Raw genomic sequence first — 16,231 nt, 5'->3', positions numbered from 1 at the left:
TAGTTCTGTTTAGCTCAAACCAGGACAGCAGCCCACCCTCCCTGCCAGCAGACCAGCTGCAGGCAGCCCAGTGGCCACCATGCCATATATAGGTGGCCAAAATCCTCTGAGGTAGGCAGAGCAGCTCTGGGGTTTGTACTGGGCACCTGTCACATACCACTTTGTCCTCCTGGAAGGGCCAAAAAGCAAGTTTTTAGGGCATTATTTGCACATGTCAGATTACCACTGGTTATTGTAACCCCCAAAAACCCTCTTGTTCACACAAAACATCTTCAAGCAGCCTGACGCCTCACCTGATTTCCTTTGACAGGGGAAACAGGAAAAGAAATACCCTTAGAAGTGCGTTCCTCAGGATGCACAAGAGAAGCAGGAAAGCCTTCAATGGATTTATTTTCTCGCATGTACACAGCAAGCATCTAGTCACAGAGAAGCCAGTTCTCACTGCATGGCTGGAATCCTTTAAAAATCAGTAAAATTAAACTTTGTAGTGCTAGTGGATAAGATGTTTATCAGTTTCAAAAGTTTTCCCTGAAGAAAATTACACTTTTATCTACAACAAACTACACTCAAGAGAAGATTAAACCACTGAGAACTACTAAGAGCACAATAGCATTAACATGGATCCATGGGCCAAATCAACATCCAGTCTAATCTCAGGAAGAAAAACCCATTTACTACATGCAGCCCTTCTGATGCACACTGGATGAGCCCATCTTTTACAAGAGAGATTACAGAGAGCTAATCCTGCGCCTGTCTACAGCAGGAAGATAAACAGCACTACGGTTTTCTCATAACCAGTGTTGCACAATAATACATTGTGCTTGAAATCCAGCCCCTGCAGCAGAAAACGAGGGGCTTCTGCGAGGTTTCCTTTTTGCAAATTGATTTCCTTCCTGGGGGAAAAAAAAAAAGCCATTAAAATGTGACTGTAGGTGAAAAATGTATGTCAGATTCCTACAGAGACTGGGGTACCCCCAAATTGGACCAGAGGAGGCAACACCATGGAGCCAGCACTACCACAGCTACCCCAGGTAGCTGCTCCCAGCTGCTGTAGCCACTCTTGCAGGCTCAGGCTTTTGCACCAGACCAGAGAAGCGCAGAGCTGCCCAACAGCCAAGCCCTGCTATGAGATTTGTTTTGCAAGGCTCAGGGCACCATTGCAGCAACCAATGTAAAATTAAGTAACCACACTGGCATTTCCTGTGCTTACTGCACAGAAAGAGGTGGAACAGGGTCCTTTGGTTCCCAGTTGCAGGTAGAGTAACAAGACACCTACTGCAACCCCCCTCTCAATCCCGCTCTCACCCTTGCTGCTGTGTGCAACATCTGGCATCTTGCGAGATCAGCAGGCCAGATGTTGATCTGTGGCAAAGCCACGAAGGCTGGGACTTGTGTGAAAATGGTACCTTCAGCAGGTTCATGCACAGCTGGCGGATGAGGAAGCTACTTTGGTTTTGCTTTTAAACCCAGGGGGCTGCTTGAGTTTCAGTGTGGAGGTACATCCACAGAAAGAGGGAGCATCTCGCACAGCTAACGTGCACCTCCTTGTGTCCCCACACCTAGAGCAGTAGCTTTTTGCACTGTAATACACATACTTCATACTGCACACAGGCACAAAGCAAGCAGGCTTTTTTTTTTCTCCTTTCTTTCTTGTAATGTCACTGCTTGCTATTAGTGTGCAAGTGAATTGTTACACTGCATCCCAGTGTCCCTGGATTGAATGACAAATACCACAGCAGAATGGAGATAGGAGAAATTACCTACTGCAAGCAGAAAGAGAGCATGAGCTTGAAAAATCTATTACTGCCCAAGGTGAAAAGAGGAGCAATCAGTGGGCATAGAAACCAAAACTTCTATGCTGACTTCCCAGGTTACGGTGAAGGACAGACTTTGTACAGCCAGAGCATCTGCAGTAAAATCAGCATCACCTTGCTGGTAATTCTGGTGTTGAACATTGACATGAAGCTTGATCTTTATTTTTACCTTCTTCATTAGCACAAAGCTCAAGAGAACTACTTGCCATTACACTGGAACCCTGAAAACCAAGGAAGGGACATTTAAGTCAGCAATAACCTACAGCAGAAAGACATGAGAAAAATACTGAAAAGATAATTGCTTCTAAAGGGCATTACCAATCATCACATAAAATCTGCAAGGTTTGCATGATGTTAACACACCTTGTCGTTCCTTGCAAGGCTTGGGGCCATGTTGTGACAACAGCTACGTTTTTTATTTTTTTGGACAGTGTTTGTTGTTGAAACCACAGGCCCTGAGGAAGAGGTACAGCAAGTGCTGGACTTGCTCTAGCTCCCTGCAGCGCCAGCCTGGCTGTGCCTGTGTAGGAACACAGCAGGTCCCCAGGCAGCTCCGGATGGGTCAGAAGGGTGCAGAGGGGTTTACAAGCTTGAACTGTCTGCTGTCAGAGGCATCACAGTGGTGCTGGAACAGCCACACAAGGGGCCAACAATCTCTGGTCTAAAGCCCACAGTGGTGTATATTTTCCTGAAGTTTTATACCATTTCTGTACACAAATAGAAACATGAAGGACAGGAGAAGACAAGATATCACAGAATGGTAGAGGATGAAAGGGACCTCTGAAGGTCATCCAGTCCAACCCCCCTGTCAGAGCAGGATCACCCTAGACTAGGTCACACAGAAACACGTCCAGGCAGGTTTTGAATGTCTCCAGAGAAGGAGACTCCACAACCTCTCTGGGCAGCCTGTGCCAGTGCTCTGGTACCCTTACTATAAAGAAGTTTTTCCTTACATTCAGGAACCTCCTGTGTTCCAGTTTGTGACCGCTGCCCCTTGGCCTGTCACTGGGCACAACTGAGACACCCACCCCTTAGATATCTATAAGCATTCATGAGATCCCCTCTCAGTCTCCTCCTCTCCAGGCTAAACAGACCCAGGTCTCTCAGCCTTTTCACACATGGGAGATGCTCCAGTCTCATCATCTAAGTGGCTCTACGCTGGACTCTCTCTGGTAGTCCCTTGTCCTTCTTGAACTGGGGAGCCCAGAATAGGACACAGTACTCCAGATGTGGCCTCACCAGGGGAGAGTAGAGGGGGAGGAGAACCTCCCTAGACCCACTGGCTGCACTCTTCTTCATGTACCCCAGGATGCCGTTGGCCTTCTTGGCTGCAAGGGCACATTGCTGGCTCATGGTCAGCCTGCTGTCAACCAGGGCTCCCAGGTCCTTTACCACACCTTTTATCTCAAAATCTCAATATGAAAAAATCCATGTCCCTCAGGCTGTAAAGAAGCAACTTCAGGCAGGCACAGCCACTCTTTAGGAGAGATGCCCAGCTTCCTGCCTCCCTCACTGTCCAGCAGCATGTTAGAGTTGGGACCAGGCTACCAGTGTGATCTGCTACAGCCCTCCCTGCTGAGGCTATAGGTCTGCTGTTTGCCACAGCAGTCAGGCTTGCTGCCAGTGTCCACAGCAGCCCACATAGGAACAGTTCTGTCCTTTAGAGGAAGAAAAAGGGAAAAAAAAGAAGTTGCAGAAACCCCTATGTGAGCGCACTACTCTGACAAGCAATGACTGCAGTATGCAGCAGGACCAGGTGGATCAGCAGGGGAAATGTTCTCATAAGCACTGGCTATTTACTCTCAGCTTTTCCCTCAGCTCATGCTGTTTAGCACAGCTGTTTTCAGGTTTCCAACCATCCCTACAAGAACAGGACAATTACATCCTTACAGAAACTACTATGAGCATCCAGCAGCTCAACCCAGGTGTCAAGGCACATTTTTCCACCATAGTGAGAAAGCAAATACATTTTCTCACTTCTAGAAAAGTGCTACTTGCTCCAGCTGCAGGAGCAAACACAATCTGCCATCTGCTTTATGGTACTGTTTCCTTTAGCTACAGCCACTGCTGCTGCTCCAGGTGGCAGGGGACACCATGTCAGGAGGGAAAGTCCCAGCTGCCACTGAGAACCATTAGAAATTGTCACTTTCCTCTTCAACAGCAGAGGCTGCTCCCTCTCAACTTGACTAGCAAACCAGCACATGCCACTAATATTCCTAACAGCCTTGCCAAACTGAGCTAGATTGGCTTTTAAGGAGGAGGCTCCTTTTTGCTTTAAGCCAGAACTGGATTTAGGAGTGAATACACATGTAGAAATTTATCTACCCTTGTCCCACCCCATGCAAATTATAAAAATCATTGCTGATAGCTAAAAGAGACACATACATACATACACAAAATAGCAATGCAAGGTGCTCCCCTGTCTATAGGAACAACGCAGACACCTGGCAGGAGTAAGGAAAGGAAAGGCAACAGGCTGGGAAAGGTGGCTGCAAGGCTGGGAGAGGAGCAAGAACACCTGAGATACAACTGCAAATAAAGCCTTTTAAGCAAACAGGCAGCATGAAGAGCCAAATTCTACCTGCAAGGGTCACAGCCATACTACAGAAATGACAGCACCTCTCCCACTGCCTTTCAAGGCTTCAGGCACTTGTTTTCCTTGTTCCCAGGTCAGCAAGACGCAAAGCATTCAAAACACAACCTCATGCTACTTTGGATGCAAATCAGCAACTGCTCTCCCTTGATTTTTCAAATAAATCTGTCACACTGCAGAATAGTCACACAAATAGTGTGACAATAGTCACACTCCAAATTGTCACACAGTTTTGTAGTCATAGAAATCTTCCAGCATATGTACTGGTCATATATTTGAAACTCATTACATGCCATGAAAATAACTTTAAACCATCATCCTAATCTTGCACTAAATCAGATCAAACTGCTCAGGACCCTACATCTCAGCTGAACTGCAAAGGCAGCACATCTCCCAGCAGAGCAATGAGCCCTCACACAGGCTTCTCTAAAGCTGGAAAAATTAGACCACAAGCACTCCCAGTCACTTACACAGTGGTTATCAATCCAAAACTGCTACACTATCTAGAAGCTATTGCAAAGACAGTATTTTCAAAGCCCAGGCCAGTAACAGGCCTGCTTCTCATGAGCAGGTATCTGAAGGTCTCTCAGAGGCTTGAAAGTCTCTTCAAGCCAGCTTCAGTGTACTTTGGTCAAGTTCCTGCCATTTCTGATTCCAAAACTACCTCGGTTCCAGTGGAATAAAGCGAAACAGAGCCACTTAACTGAGATGAACTTGCAGAGCTGCAAGCAGGAATAGGCAGAGCCGAGTCCCAGAGCTTGCAGGCTGCTTTCCCTGGTTTTTCAAGCTTGGTCTCAGAGTCCTCCAACCATAACTGGAGCCTGCTGACCTCCAAACCTCACCTGCTTTTGACAATGAGTCAAGAGGTAAACCCAATATCTTCTCATCAGAATGGCTACCAGCGCGCTCCCTGCATACAAGTTGCTTGAACTCATGATTGCTAAGAGGTAAGCAATAAAGTCAAAGGAAAATAATTCCTTTCAGTGTTTGATAATGTCCACTCTTTTCTTTTACCCCACCTAATATAGTTTTCTTCATAAAGAGCCTTCTACATGAACAGAAGCAGCAGACTAAAAAGACCACACATGCAGTAAGCATTCAGTGCCAAGCTCTCTCAAGCAAAGAGAAACTTGCAGTTTTATTCAAGGCTGACAGTAAGTGGCCTCACCGCTCCTCAATATATTATTTTGTTCTGAATCTTTGATACCTTTGCATCCTTGGTACAGCTCTGTAATAACCAGACAAGTTCTGGAATGGCTCCTGTCCCATAGGTCTATTTTCAAACGAAAAGCTAAATTGGAACTAACAAAAATAGCCACCCTCCTGCTCACATGAAATCACACTACCTGTAACCCAGTTTGCAAGCAGCACTGGCATATGGAGACTAAACTCTGCGGATCCTCTCTGGCCTATGTCTGGCAGCAGCAGTACACTCAGAGGGGTGGGAAGCACAGCGTAAAGGAGAAAACAGTTAAAAAGATGAGTCTTTAAAATTCCATTAACTTGCACCTTTCTTCCTTGTGAGTGTTGAAGGGCATGAGAAAAACCGAACCCTTTTTGTTGCAGTTACAGAACTCCCATTTTGAGGCACAGAGGAGAAGGTGCTGCCTGGAGCTGGTCCAGGTAGGGTACCCCATCACTCCCAAGTAACACACACAGGTACTGCTTTCACCCTTGAGGAGAGGCAAATCTGGTTACACAGGAACGGCTCTATCAGCCTCCAGCTGCAATACAAAACCAAAAGCAGCCTTTCCTCAGCATACTGCCGACATGCTGTACTGATGCACCACATCCAGGGTGGAAAGAGTTGACACTCAAATAATAACACAGAATCCAAACGACTATCACAAACCAACCTTTATTTTCTTCTGTTGAGCTGTATGTCTTTTTTTCCAAGTTCTAGTCTAACCACAAACAAATGTATTGTTTAACTGCTGGATAACATCTCTTATGACTACTGTTGAAACATTTAAATGCAGACCAGTGCAACAGATCAATCCTTGACGCAGAGCTACAGCACAACTTAAACCACACCACTGCTGTCCCAGCAGACACCCACTGATGCAATCTCTGCTACAGAACACAGCAAGAGTTTGCATGGTATCCCCTGCATGATTTTATTTCTATAATCTCATGCAATAAACAACTTTTCCCATTAATCTTTCAACACTGACAGCTTTAAATATAGGTACAGTGTTCTAGAGCTACAGTTTAAAATGCTAGATTTCAAGGAGAAAATAAACCTGTATCTGCATGCTTTCAAAATGCCTCAGTATGAAAAGTATGTTAGATAAAAATCAATGTGTTCCTTCTTTGTAAACAGACCTCACAAATCCCGACCAACTCAGAAGCTGCAGTTAAACTGTAACTTCACTCCAGCCTCTGCTTACATTACAGGACCACCAAAGAATGCAAGCCAGTTACCACCACCACTCAAGCATTAAGAGCAGGCCTGCAGTATGTTTGACCCGGGCATCACCATCCACAGAGCAAACAAGAAATCCTCCCACCTCCACACAGGAGCAGAAGCTTCATGACAAATCACTTAGATGAGCTGCTTTTTTCTAATGGAGCACTGATAGCATTACTAAAACTTCTCTGAATTAATTAACATAATTGCATCACATGGAAAAGAATCACAGCATAGGACAAAGATTCTGTGTATGCGCTGTTGCTTTTCAAGGCTGTGTTAGTTGTATGCCATCTCAATTGCTGCACTTTCTAGCATACTTTTTTCTGGTAAAATATTACACTTTTTTTTCTATAGTCAATAATTCTCTCAATACTGAAAAAAAAAAATTTATTGAAAACTTCTAAAAAGACACAATCATCACATCTAAAGCAGGAATCTGGCACAGAATGTGCTCAGAATTTTTTACAAAATAATTATAATCAAATAAAAAAATGCCTACATAAATCAGTACAAGTATCAAAGTATAAAAGCTACAAGACAAGAAAATTATAGTTCTTAAAATGTAAAACGCACTTCAAGAGCTGTATCCTGTTCTCACACCTTTCACGATGTAACTTTCGTTCGGGAAATTATTTCATTCACAAAACTGTTGTTCTTTGCCAACACATCATTTCTCAGCTCTTTCAGCTTGACTTTGATGTCTTCTTCTGACATGTCTGTCAGGGGCAATGCTTTCACTTGACAAAGAAAATTCTGAATTATCTTTTCACCTTCCTGAAATTGAGGGAGGAGAAGGAAAAGAAAACAGAAAGAATGTTTAGATTGCAAGCAGGATTTTTCCCAATTCTGCCAAAGATATGAAGTACTATTAGGCCAGACTGGATGGGGCTTTTACCAACCTGGTCTAGTGGGAGATGTCCCTGCCCATGGCAGGGCAGTTGGAACTAGATGATCTTTAAGGTCCCTTCCAACCCAAACTATACTATGATTCAAGGATTTAGCACCTGAAACTTTTTGCAGGCACAAAGCACCGTTATTTTTGCACTTCCTATCGTGTTTTAAACACCAGAACAATCCAGTTATACTGGGATCAGTTCTTTCCCCTTTCAATCCATGAGCAAAAAGCACCAGTTGATCAGCAGTAATATAACATGTAACATCGAGAGCACCCTATATGTGTTCCCCATTTAATTCCAGTGTGCAAACACATTAGGTGAGGATTGCTAGCAAGAATAGCATCAGGGTGGCCATACAACCCAAACTAGTTACTTTTGGAGGACCTGTAAATCAAAAGCGATGTTTCAATACGTAAAAGGAAAGAACAAATTGTAACTAAGCAACTGGAGAGTGGCCGTCACAAGGAGAACAGATGATAATTAAGCTCTATGCATATGCTTTTATACAAACAGGCAAAGTGGAACTTTTAAACAATCTGAATTAAATAGCAAGAACAAACATCTCAATGAGCAGTATTCAGGATCCCTGTATTAGAAACAATTTGCTCAGAATAGAGAGTTTTGTCTAGTTCTTTGCATTTTAGGACTCTACTACAAAGCTTTCTTAGTTTTGTTTTACTATTTAGGACTCATGCAGTGTGCTTTCAGTGCTGAAGACTCCAAACGACTTGGAAGTGTAATAGCATAAGGCTGTACCTCAAATACTGTGTTCAGTTTTGGGCCCCTCACTATAATTGAGACACTGGAGTGTATCCACAGAAGAGCAACAAAGCTGGTGAGGGGTCTGAAGGACAAGTCTTATGGGGAGCAGCTGAGGGACCTGGGATTGTTTAGCCTGGAGGAAAGGAGACTGAGGGGAGACCTTATTGCTCTCTACAGCTGCCTGAAAGGAGGTTGTAGAGAGGAGGGTGCTGGTTTCTTCTTCCATGTAACTGGTGACAGGACAAGAGGTAATGGCTTCAAGTTACACCAGGGGAGGTTTAGACTGGTTATTAGGAAAAATTTCTTTACTAAGAGTGGTCAGGCATTGGAACAGGCTGCCCAAGGAAGTGGTGGAGTCACCATTCCTGGAGGTGTTCAAAATACATGTAGATGTGGCATTTTGGGACATGGTTTAGTGAACATGGTGATGTTGGGTTGATGGTTGGATTTAATGATCTTGGAGGTCTTTTCCAACCTTAATGATTCAATGATTCTATGATGTTAACAAAGGCAGACAAATTTCCTGGGCAAGACATCTAAAGCTATGCCATGTTATTGCCTAGAAAGTTTATGAAATTGCATGTATTACTTAAAATCCAAGAATAAAACATGATGCTGTATTTGTCAGAAGTGTTTGCCACGTCAATATAATTTACACCAACTTAAGACCACACAGGCAGGTCCAACTAATCTGAAAAATACTTCACCATGATACCTAGCAAGCTGATAAAGGAAAGGTAATAGTAGAGCAAATGAGGTAGTCAGAGGGTAAACCTCTTGGCACTAAAAGGTAGGATAAACCAGAGGTTGGTCATGCACAACATCACATCCACTTTCTGAGCCAGGAACAAATGCATTAGACCTCTGAAACTGAAAATAACATAACAAGTAACAGCCCCTGTCTAGAGCAAAAGGCTTTTTAAATATAGAAGGTGCTTTGGCTATGGACTAACACTTCGAGACTTCCATATACTGGAATATTGCCAAGATTGCCACTGAAGTAGAGGAGATAAATGAGTTACAAGGCTGTGAAGTTTCAGGCCAACTGCTGGGACACATAACCAAGATCTGTAAGCAGATCTATATGCATGCAGCAAGGAGGACCTGACTACTGGCAAAAAATAATGCAAGTCATGAGGCTACACATGGATTTTCTGGAAGGCTGCAGTGGATGTCACTGTAAGGACTCTAAATCCAGCAGTAAGACACAGGCTATTCCATAAAATGTTCCTGCAAGCTACTGTTTTCCTTTACACTACCTGCTAATGAAGCTCCTTTAAAGTGAAGGGAAAAGAGAAAAAAAAACAGTTCATTTAAAAGACTTTACACAAGTGTATTATGCAATGTAGACATGATCAGATCTATGCTGAGATGTGGGTTTCTTCAACTTGTGCTTGAAGCCTGCACAAAGCCAAGAACATTTACTTCTCAGTTGAGAACCAAGCTAAGATTTTCACATGTTTAATGGGAAGAACTTTATGACATTTGTAAATTAGACATTATAGGTCCAAATTGACCTGCCTTGCAATATGATCAGCTTGTGAGATGTCTTAGTACTGATGGGACATGGAAAGGGATAAATGAGAAAGCAGTGTAATGAGCTCTTCTCCGACATGAACAGATCTGAATGTGTTCACGTCGTGCTTCAAGAAATCAGTATTACTGAGCCCGCAAATAAGGGGGAGCAAAACCAGATGGCACCCACCCGCAGAGCCAAGAATAATCTAAACTGCAATTAATACAAAAGCTACACCTCAAGACCCAAGAAATATTGTACACAAACTAAGCAGCCAACAAAAGTAGTGAATACAAAATTCTGGCTTGGTTCATAGCACAGAAGAAAACCCCCAGGACAGCTAGAGACATGGTCCCTTGCATGACTCCAGTTCTATGCCTATCATACAACTGCTGATCATTATTCTTTAAGAAAAAAAAATTAGTTTCATTCTCCCAACTATGCTTTTAGATAAAATTCTTGCCTATGTTAACTTGAAATTAATCTAAACAAAATCCCACTACCCTTGAATATCTCTTCAACTCCTAATAAATTTCATAGCTAAAACATTTAGTTATGGAAAAATGAGATTATAGTTAATTATCCTCAAGCTTTGGGGAAATCTGAATCCTAAAACTATTTGCTTCAACTATTCAAAGCTAAACAAATTTTAAAAAGCGTTCCTGATAGCAAACCTCTCTTTCTCTGTAGAGTTTCTTGGCTGGTGGTTCTGCTTCAGATTCCTTGGACTTGCCAATGTTTTGAAACTCCTCCAGCTCCAAGGCTTTCTCTCTTGCACTTTCTATCACATGTTTTGGGAAAGCTGCCAACTCTGCTACATGTATTCCAAAACTCTGGTCACAGACACCTAGGTACAGAGAAAAACAACCAGTAAAGATCTCTCAAATGACGGTATGGCTACACAGAGATTATATGAACAGACTTGTAACAGTCCTCTATGCTGAAGAATTAAGTGCATGACAACATTTGGTTCTGGTTCTCCCAGCACTTTCTGATTTACATTTTGGACTGCACATGATAACGCAGACTAAAGAACATGCTCTTATTTAATTAAGCTATCTTACAGCAGTAATTGCACAGCTCCAAAAGTGCTTCAGGAAGAAAGGGAAAACTCTTCAGGCAGAAGGAATTTCCCTCTATTACTTGAATAAAATTGAATAATGGTTTTTATTAAAATACTTCAGTACAGCCTGTAGAATATAGCAATTTGCACCATTTATTTGTTTTTTTAATATATATATCACTTTTTCTGTGTTTATATGAATACATATGTGTGTGTATATATATATTAAAAAAATACCAGAAGTGTTGCATTCTCAATCATCATCCTCCTTGTTTGCAACAGTACAATGCAACTCCTCAGTCTTCAGGATTCATCTTTAATTATCTCAAAACCTTTCAACTTCAACTTTACTTACTTCAATTAATGCACTGTTTGTAACATTTGCTTGAGAAAGTTCTCATAATTCTATGCCAAGTATACACAGTTACATAAAATAATTTTCATTTCAATATTAAAAGCCCTCTGATACAATCTGTCAACTCCATTTACATTACCATAATTCCAATTGGCCACCCACAAATATTACATCCTTTTAATTCTGGTCTCCAGCAAGGAGTTACAAATAAATTAATTGAACATGTAAAACAAAACTTAACTAATCATCCATTAAATACTGGGTAACTGAAGAATAGGTAAAAAAATTTAGCATTTACATTTTTCTGTGTTTTATTAACCTTGTAGTCTCTCAGATTTCTTAAAGAAAATTAATATTTTTAAGCAGAAATTAGTTGTCTTGATTTTTATACTGGAAACACACACCTACCCAGACAGAAAGCTAACTCAGATCTCTGTTGAGAGAATCCTGAGCAGAGGCCTGGACAACAGCACTTTCTGTGTCTCTTCTTCCAGCAATTGTCACACTCTTGAAGCATGAAGACAGGGATGAAAATACTGTATACAAAGTTCCTTGTTGTACATTTCAGGTTAAGTTATACATTTCAAGTGACATGAAACCTGTAGTTCGTTTCAAAACAGCTGTATCCAAGCTGCCTATACTCCCATCCTTGCTTTAACAACACAATTCAAAAAAAGGAAAGAGCACAACACTAAGTGCAAAAACTGACGTGAAAGACACCTGATTTGACACCAGGTATTTTAAAATTAAGATTTCATAATGCTGTCATCTGACAGAGGTTTAAGTAGATAGATACAAACTGGTGTGCCTCTATGCTCAACAGCACTTCCAAGAAAATAGATCAAATGAAGACACCGCACATACAAAGAAAATATGTGTATGGCTAAAAATTGCAAAATTCATTGAAGAAAAACACTTAATCAGGCTTCTAGAGTTTTCACCAGTACCAAAATGCGTGAGTTAATTCAAGTTTAAAAATAGGGCAGGAGGAAGGGTGTGGACTGAAGAAAGAGAATTCACCCATCTATCTGGGGAATATTAGGTTTTCTATCATAAAAGTTGCTATTCCAAAGGATTTAAATATTAGAAGACAGAAGATTTAGATTTAGCATAATTACTTCCCTCTACCCCCAATCTATGTACTCAAAATAAGGCACCTAAATAAAGATCACATGTTTGAAGGTACTGCACATTGCCAGCTCTCGCTGCATTGAAAATACTCAGTTTCAAAGTACGCTTGCAGCAATTTATGATTATACTTGTCTTCAGTTCCCATGCACACCAAGTCATATTTTAAGCACAAATTTGAGCAAGACACTCAGAGGGCTCTGAACAATCACTTAGTGGAAGGAGCTCAACATGTGCTAGAGAAGATGGGAAACAAACAACTACAGAAGGACCGTAGACACGACCTCTCCACTGGAACAGGCCAGGTACCAGGAAGTGAAGCCTGGATATTGCCTAGGAGAAGTGCTTTAAGAGGAGAAGTCATTTCTAAGGAATAAAGCTCTTAGAAGGCAAGGATGCAGTTAAGATAAACAATGCAGTGGCAGGCAGAGATTTTCTGACCAGCTCTAAGTAAATTCTCAGTAAAGCTGAAGGAGAGCAGTACTTCTGGCCATGCTTTGATTCCCCTTGTTCAGAGCTATCTCCTAGCTTTACAGAAAAGTATCTGAAAGCTAATTGCAAGACTATACCCACAGGTGAATACAAAATTGGAAGCAGTTATAGAAGTAATCAAAGGGCAAGAAATGAAGTCATTTCATGGATTTAAAACCGGAAGACATGAGTAAGAAATAGTCAATTAGTAACGTCAGACAAGTAAAACTAGCATGGTACTATTTGAGTGAGGCTTAGATCAGAATACAATAAAAACACATTTACCAATTATCTGAAGACACTTAATAGCATGGTGATAGCCTGTGAAGATTATAAAAGTTATCTTTAAAAGCATAACATAAAATGTAACAATTGGACAGCATATCAGATTCACTTCAGAACACTGTATGCCAGAAGGAATGAACTGAAAAGTTTTAAATCAGCTAAAGAAATCAGAAAAGAGCAGAGAATTCCAAGATAATGGATAGTGAATATGCACTGATCATGAAAAGCAGAGTTACTAGGAGGAACTAGGCAAACAAAAGTAAGTCTTTGGTACTGTGTCAAAATGACAAAACAGTTTTTAAAATGAGGAATGAAGTTCAGCAATTGTACCCATAAGATTAAATCCTAAACTGAAAAGATATAAACATCAGTCTCCAGGACTTGAGATGCAAGACAAGGACTAGCTCCTTAGCCTTAACAAGAATGGATGATACTTAGTAACTGTCTTAGTAAAGATAATAGCTTAACTCCTCAAATAGTTATTCTTTATTGAAGACAAAACTTCTTCACAAGGTAAATTGTTGATTTGATCCAGTACAGTGACAGTGTCCTACAGCAACCACATTCTATCCATCTGAGTGTCATCTAACTAATTCCTTCATTGTGGAAATCAGAAAAAGAAAATTAAGAGGCATTTTTTAAGTGAAAATATAGCGTAACACCACTCTTATCACATTTTAACATTAAAATCTTAGTTCAGAGGTAGGCAACCTGACTGAAACACTCTTATGAGAACAACAAAATCACTGTGGAATTTACAACTAAATTAGAATGCTGTAAGTGATCACACCTTGCAAGCTACAGTTACACAGTCCTGCTTTATCTAGCATAAATACAGGCTTCTGCTGAAGGGAGCAAGAAGAAATGATTTGCCGTGGAGAGATGCAGGAGAAACCACTTACTGCAGTTAACAAATGAAATTTATGCCCAATTAAGAATTATCTAATTTAATACCAAAAGGAATAACTGGATCCACTACAGGATTTTAATTAAATACATCTGACTTATCTTGCACTAACAAAACAACAGGCTATTTGTTGTTTTACTGTGAGGCCATTTGCCAAAAACTAAATACATGATTTTTCCTATATCAAACTACTGCATAAATTGGGCGACATCTTTCTTCAGTGACTGAGCTTGACTGCAATATAATAGACATTATTTAAAACTGTCAGCACATAAAAGTTGCACTCATTTCTTTTAAAGGAACAGTTCAAGGAAAGTAAGTCTTTTTTATATGATTTACCGAACAGTAAATCTTCTATGGATAGAAGACATCTATTATAGACCCTAAGCCTAGAGTATGACATATGAAGTATCTTATTTTCCATGAATATTTCTTCCTCTCTCAGTGCAAAATAAAGTCTACCCTGTTCACCACCATTAACACAGTCTTACCTTCTTTGACACGATAAAGCATTGTCAGTGTGTCATCACTGGTCAAAGCAGTGACATGTAGGTTATTTACTGTTGGCACTTGGTCAGCAAGAGCTGTCAGTTCATGAAAATGTGTAGCAAACATACAGAAAGCACAGATTTTGCTAGCAATGTATTCTGAAATAGCCCATGCTAAGCCAAAGCCATCATAGGTAGAAGTTCCTCTTCCCAGCTCGTCAATGATTATCAGGGAGTTTTCAGATGCTGTTCTAAAAACAGAAAAGCATTTTATGACAGTTGAAAACAGCATGAAATCCAGATATTGGAGTACCACAAGCTATGTTGTAGAGGCAAAAGACCTTTCCTCTTTACGTAACAACATACAAATAAAGTGTACACACAGTGTCATACAGATAATTCCAAATGTGTTTCTCAGGCTCATTTAGACTTTGGCCTCCTAGTAGCAGCTCTATACAACCACTAAATAAACAGAAGGCTTTCAAGAACTTAGGGGCCTGCTAAAAAGGACTTGAGGTCCTCCTCTACTGAGATCCTACATAAAAGGAATTCTTAAATGCATCTTTCTTAGAGCATCTCCTTCCCCCTCAACCCCAACCAACAAAATCAAATAAGCACAGGGCTTACCTAAGGATTGAAGCAGTTTCTAACATTTCAGCCATGAAAGTAGAGACGCCTTTCAGCTGGCTGTCTCCAGCTCCCACCCGAGCCAGGATACAATCCACAATGGTTATTTCTGCAGAGTCACAGGGTACAAAACACCCAATTTGGGCCATAAGCACAATCACCCCTGTCTGTCGGATGTATGTTGATTTTCCCCCCATGTTAGGGCCTAAAGAAGAAATTTTGCAAAGTAATTAAGAAATCATCATCTCCTTTAAATGAACTGTTGAACTGTAAAAGAATAGGCTCTAAATGAAAAACAAGAACATTTAACCTTATTACTCTCTTGCCAGGAAAGAGTTGCACCTATCAGACAAGTCTGCTACAAATAGCTCCACTACCGATAAGGCTTGCTTATGTATCTTACTGAATGCTGCTCTTTCAAAAGAAAGGTGATCAGAGAGCATTAGGGGCTTTGTAAGTTTTCAGACTTCTCAGAAGTATAAGCAGTCAGTGAAAACAACATGCCCATACCTAAAACTAATAAGTTGTGAAGTCATCTGTATCACTGCTTAAGAATAAAAATAATTTTCTTTCACCTCAAACAACAATTACAATTTGCCTGTAAAAATGAAATAGCTTAGTTACAGACTGGGTACAAGCTAATGGGGTGATTGAAATTACAATCTAAAGGAATTCTGAACCAGCTAAAACAGATATTAAGAAGTTAAAACTACCTGAAGTAAAAACTAAATAAAAAGTATTTTCCAGAAAAATGATCATTAAAACCAATTTTAGGTTTTTGCCAACCAGAAAAATAAGCATGTTACCATATATTTATTCAGATTTTTAGTATTTCTTTTTGATTATGTTAGAAGTGTTCATTAATCATTCTCTAATTTCAGATCTTTGCTACTTAGGACATCTGGATGGAAAT

At 40.8% G+C, this 16,231-nt stretch overlaps 1 protein-coding gene across 1 annotated transcript in view; it reads right to left on the bottom strand.

Moving 5' to 3' along the window:
- Positions 1-7,195: 7,195 nt before the first annotated feature.
- MSH2 (mutS homolog 2) overlaps positions 7,196-16,231 on the bottom strand; it is a gene marked incomplete at its 5' end in the record, with an annotated part of 49,943 nt that continues 40,907 nt past the window's right edge. Inside the window, 4 exons of the mRNA XM_010180978.1 lie at positions 7,196-7,594; positions 10,669-10,841; positions 14,695-14,942; positions 15,319-15,523. Coding sequence (XP_010179280.1) covers positions 7,424-7,594; positions 10,669-10,841; positions 14,695-14,942; positions 15,319-15,523 — 797 coding nt within the window. The remainder of the gene's footprint in view (positions 7,595-10,668; positions 10,842-14,694; positions 14,943-15,318; positions 15,524-16,231) is intronic.

This window comes from Mesitornis unicolor, unplaced genomic scaffold, assembly GCF_000695765.1.
Source record: "Mesitornis unicolor isolate BGI_N332 unplaced genomic scaffold, ASM69576v1 scaffold12890, whole genome shotgun sequence".
In the NCBI taxonomy this organism is placed as follows: domain Eukaryota; kingdom Metazoa; phylum Chordata; class Aves; order Mesitornithiformes; family Mesitornithidae; genus Mesitornis; species Mesitornis unicolor.
Note: the sequence above shows the minus strand (reverse complement) of the source record. Positions and strands in the feature narration are given on the sequence as shown.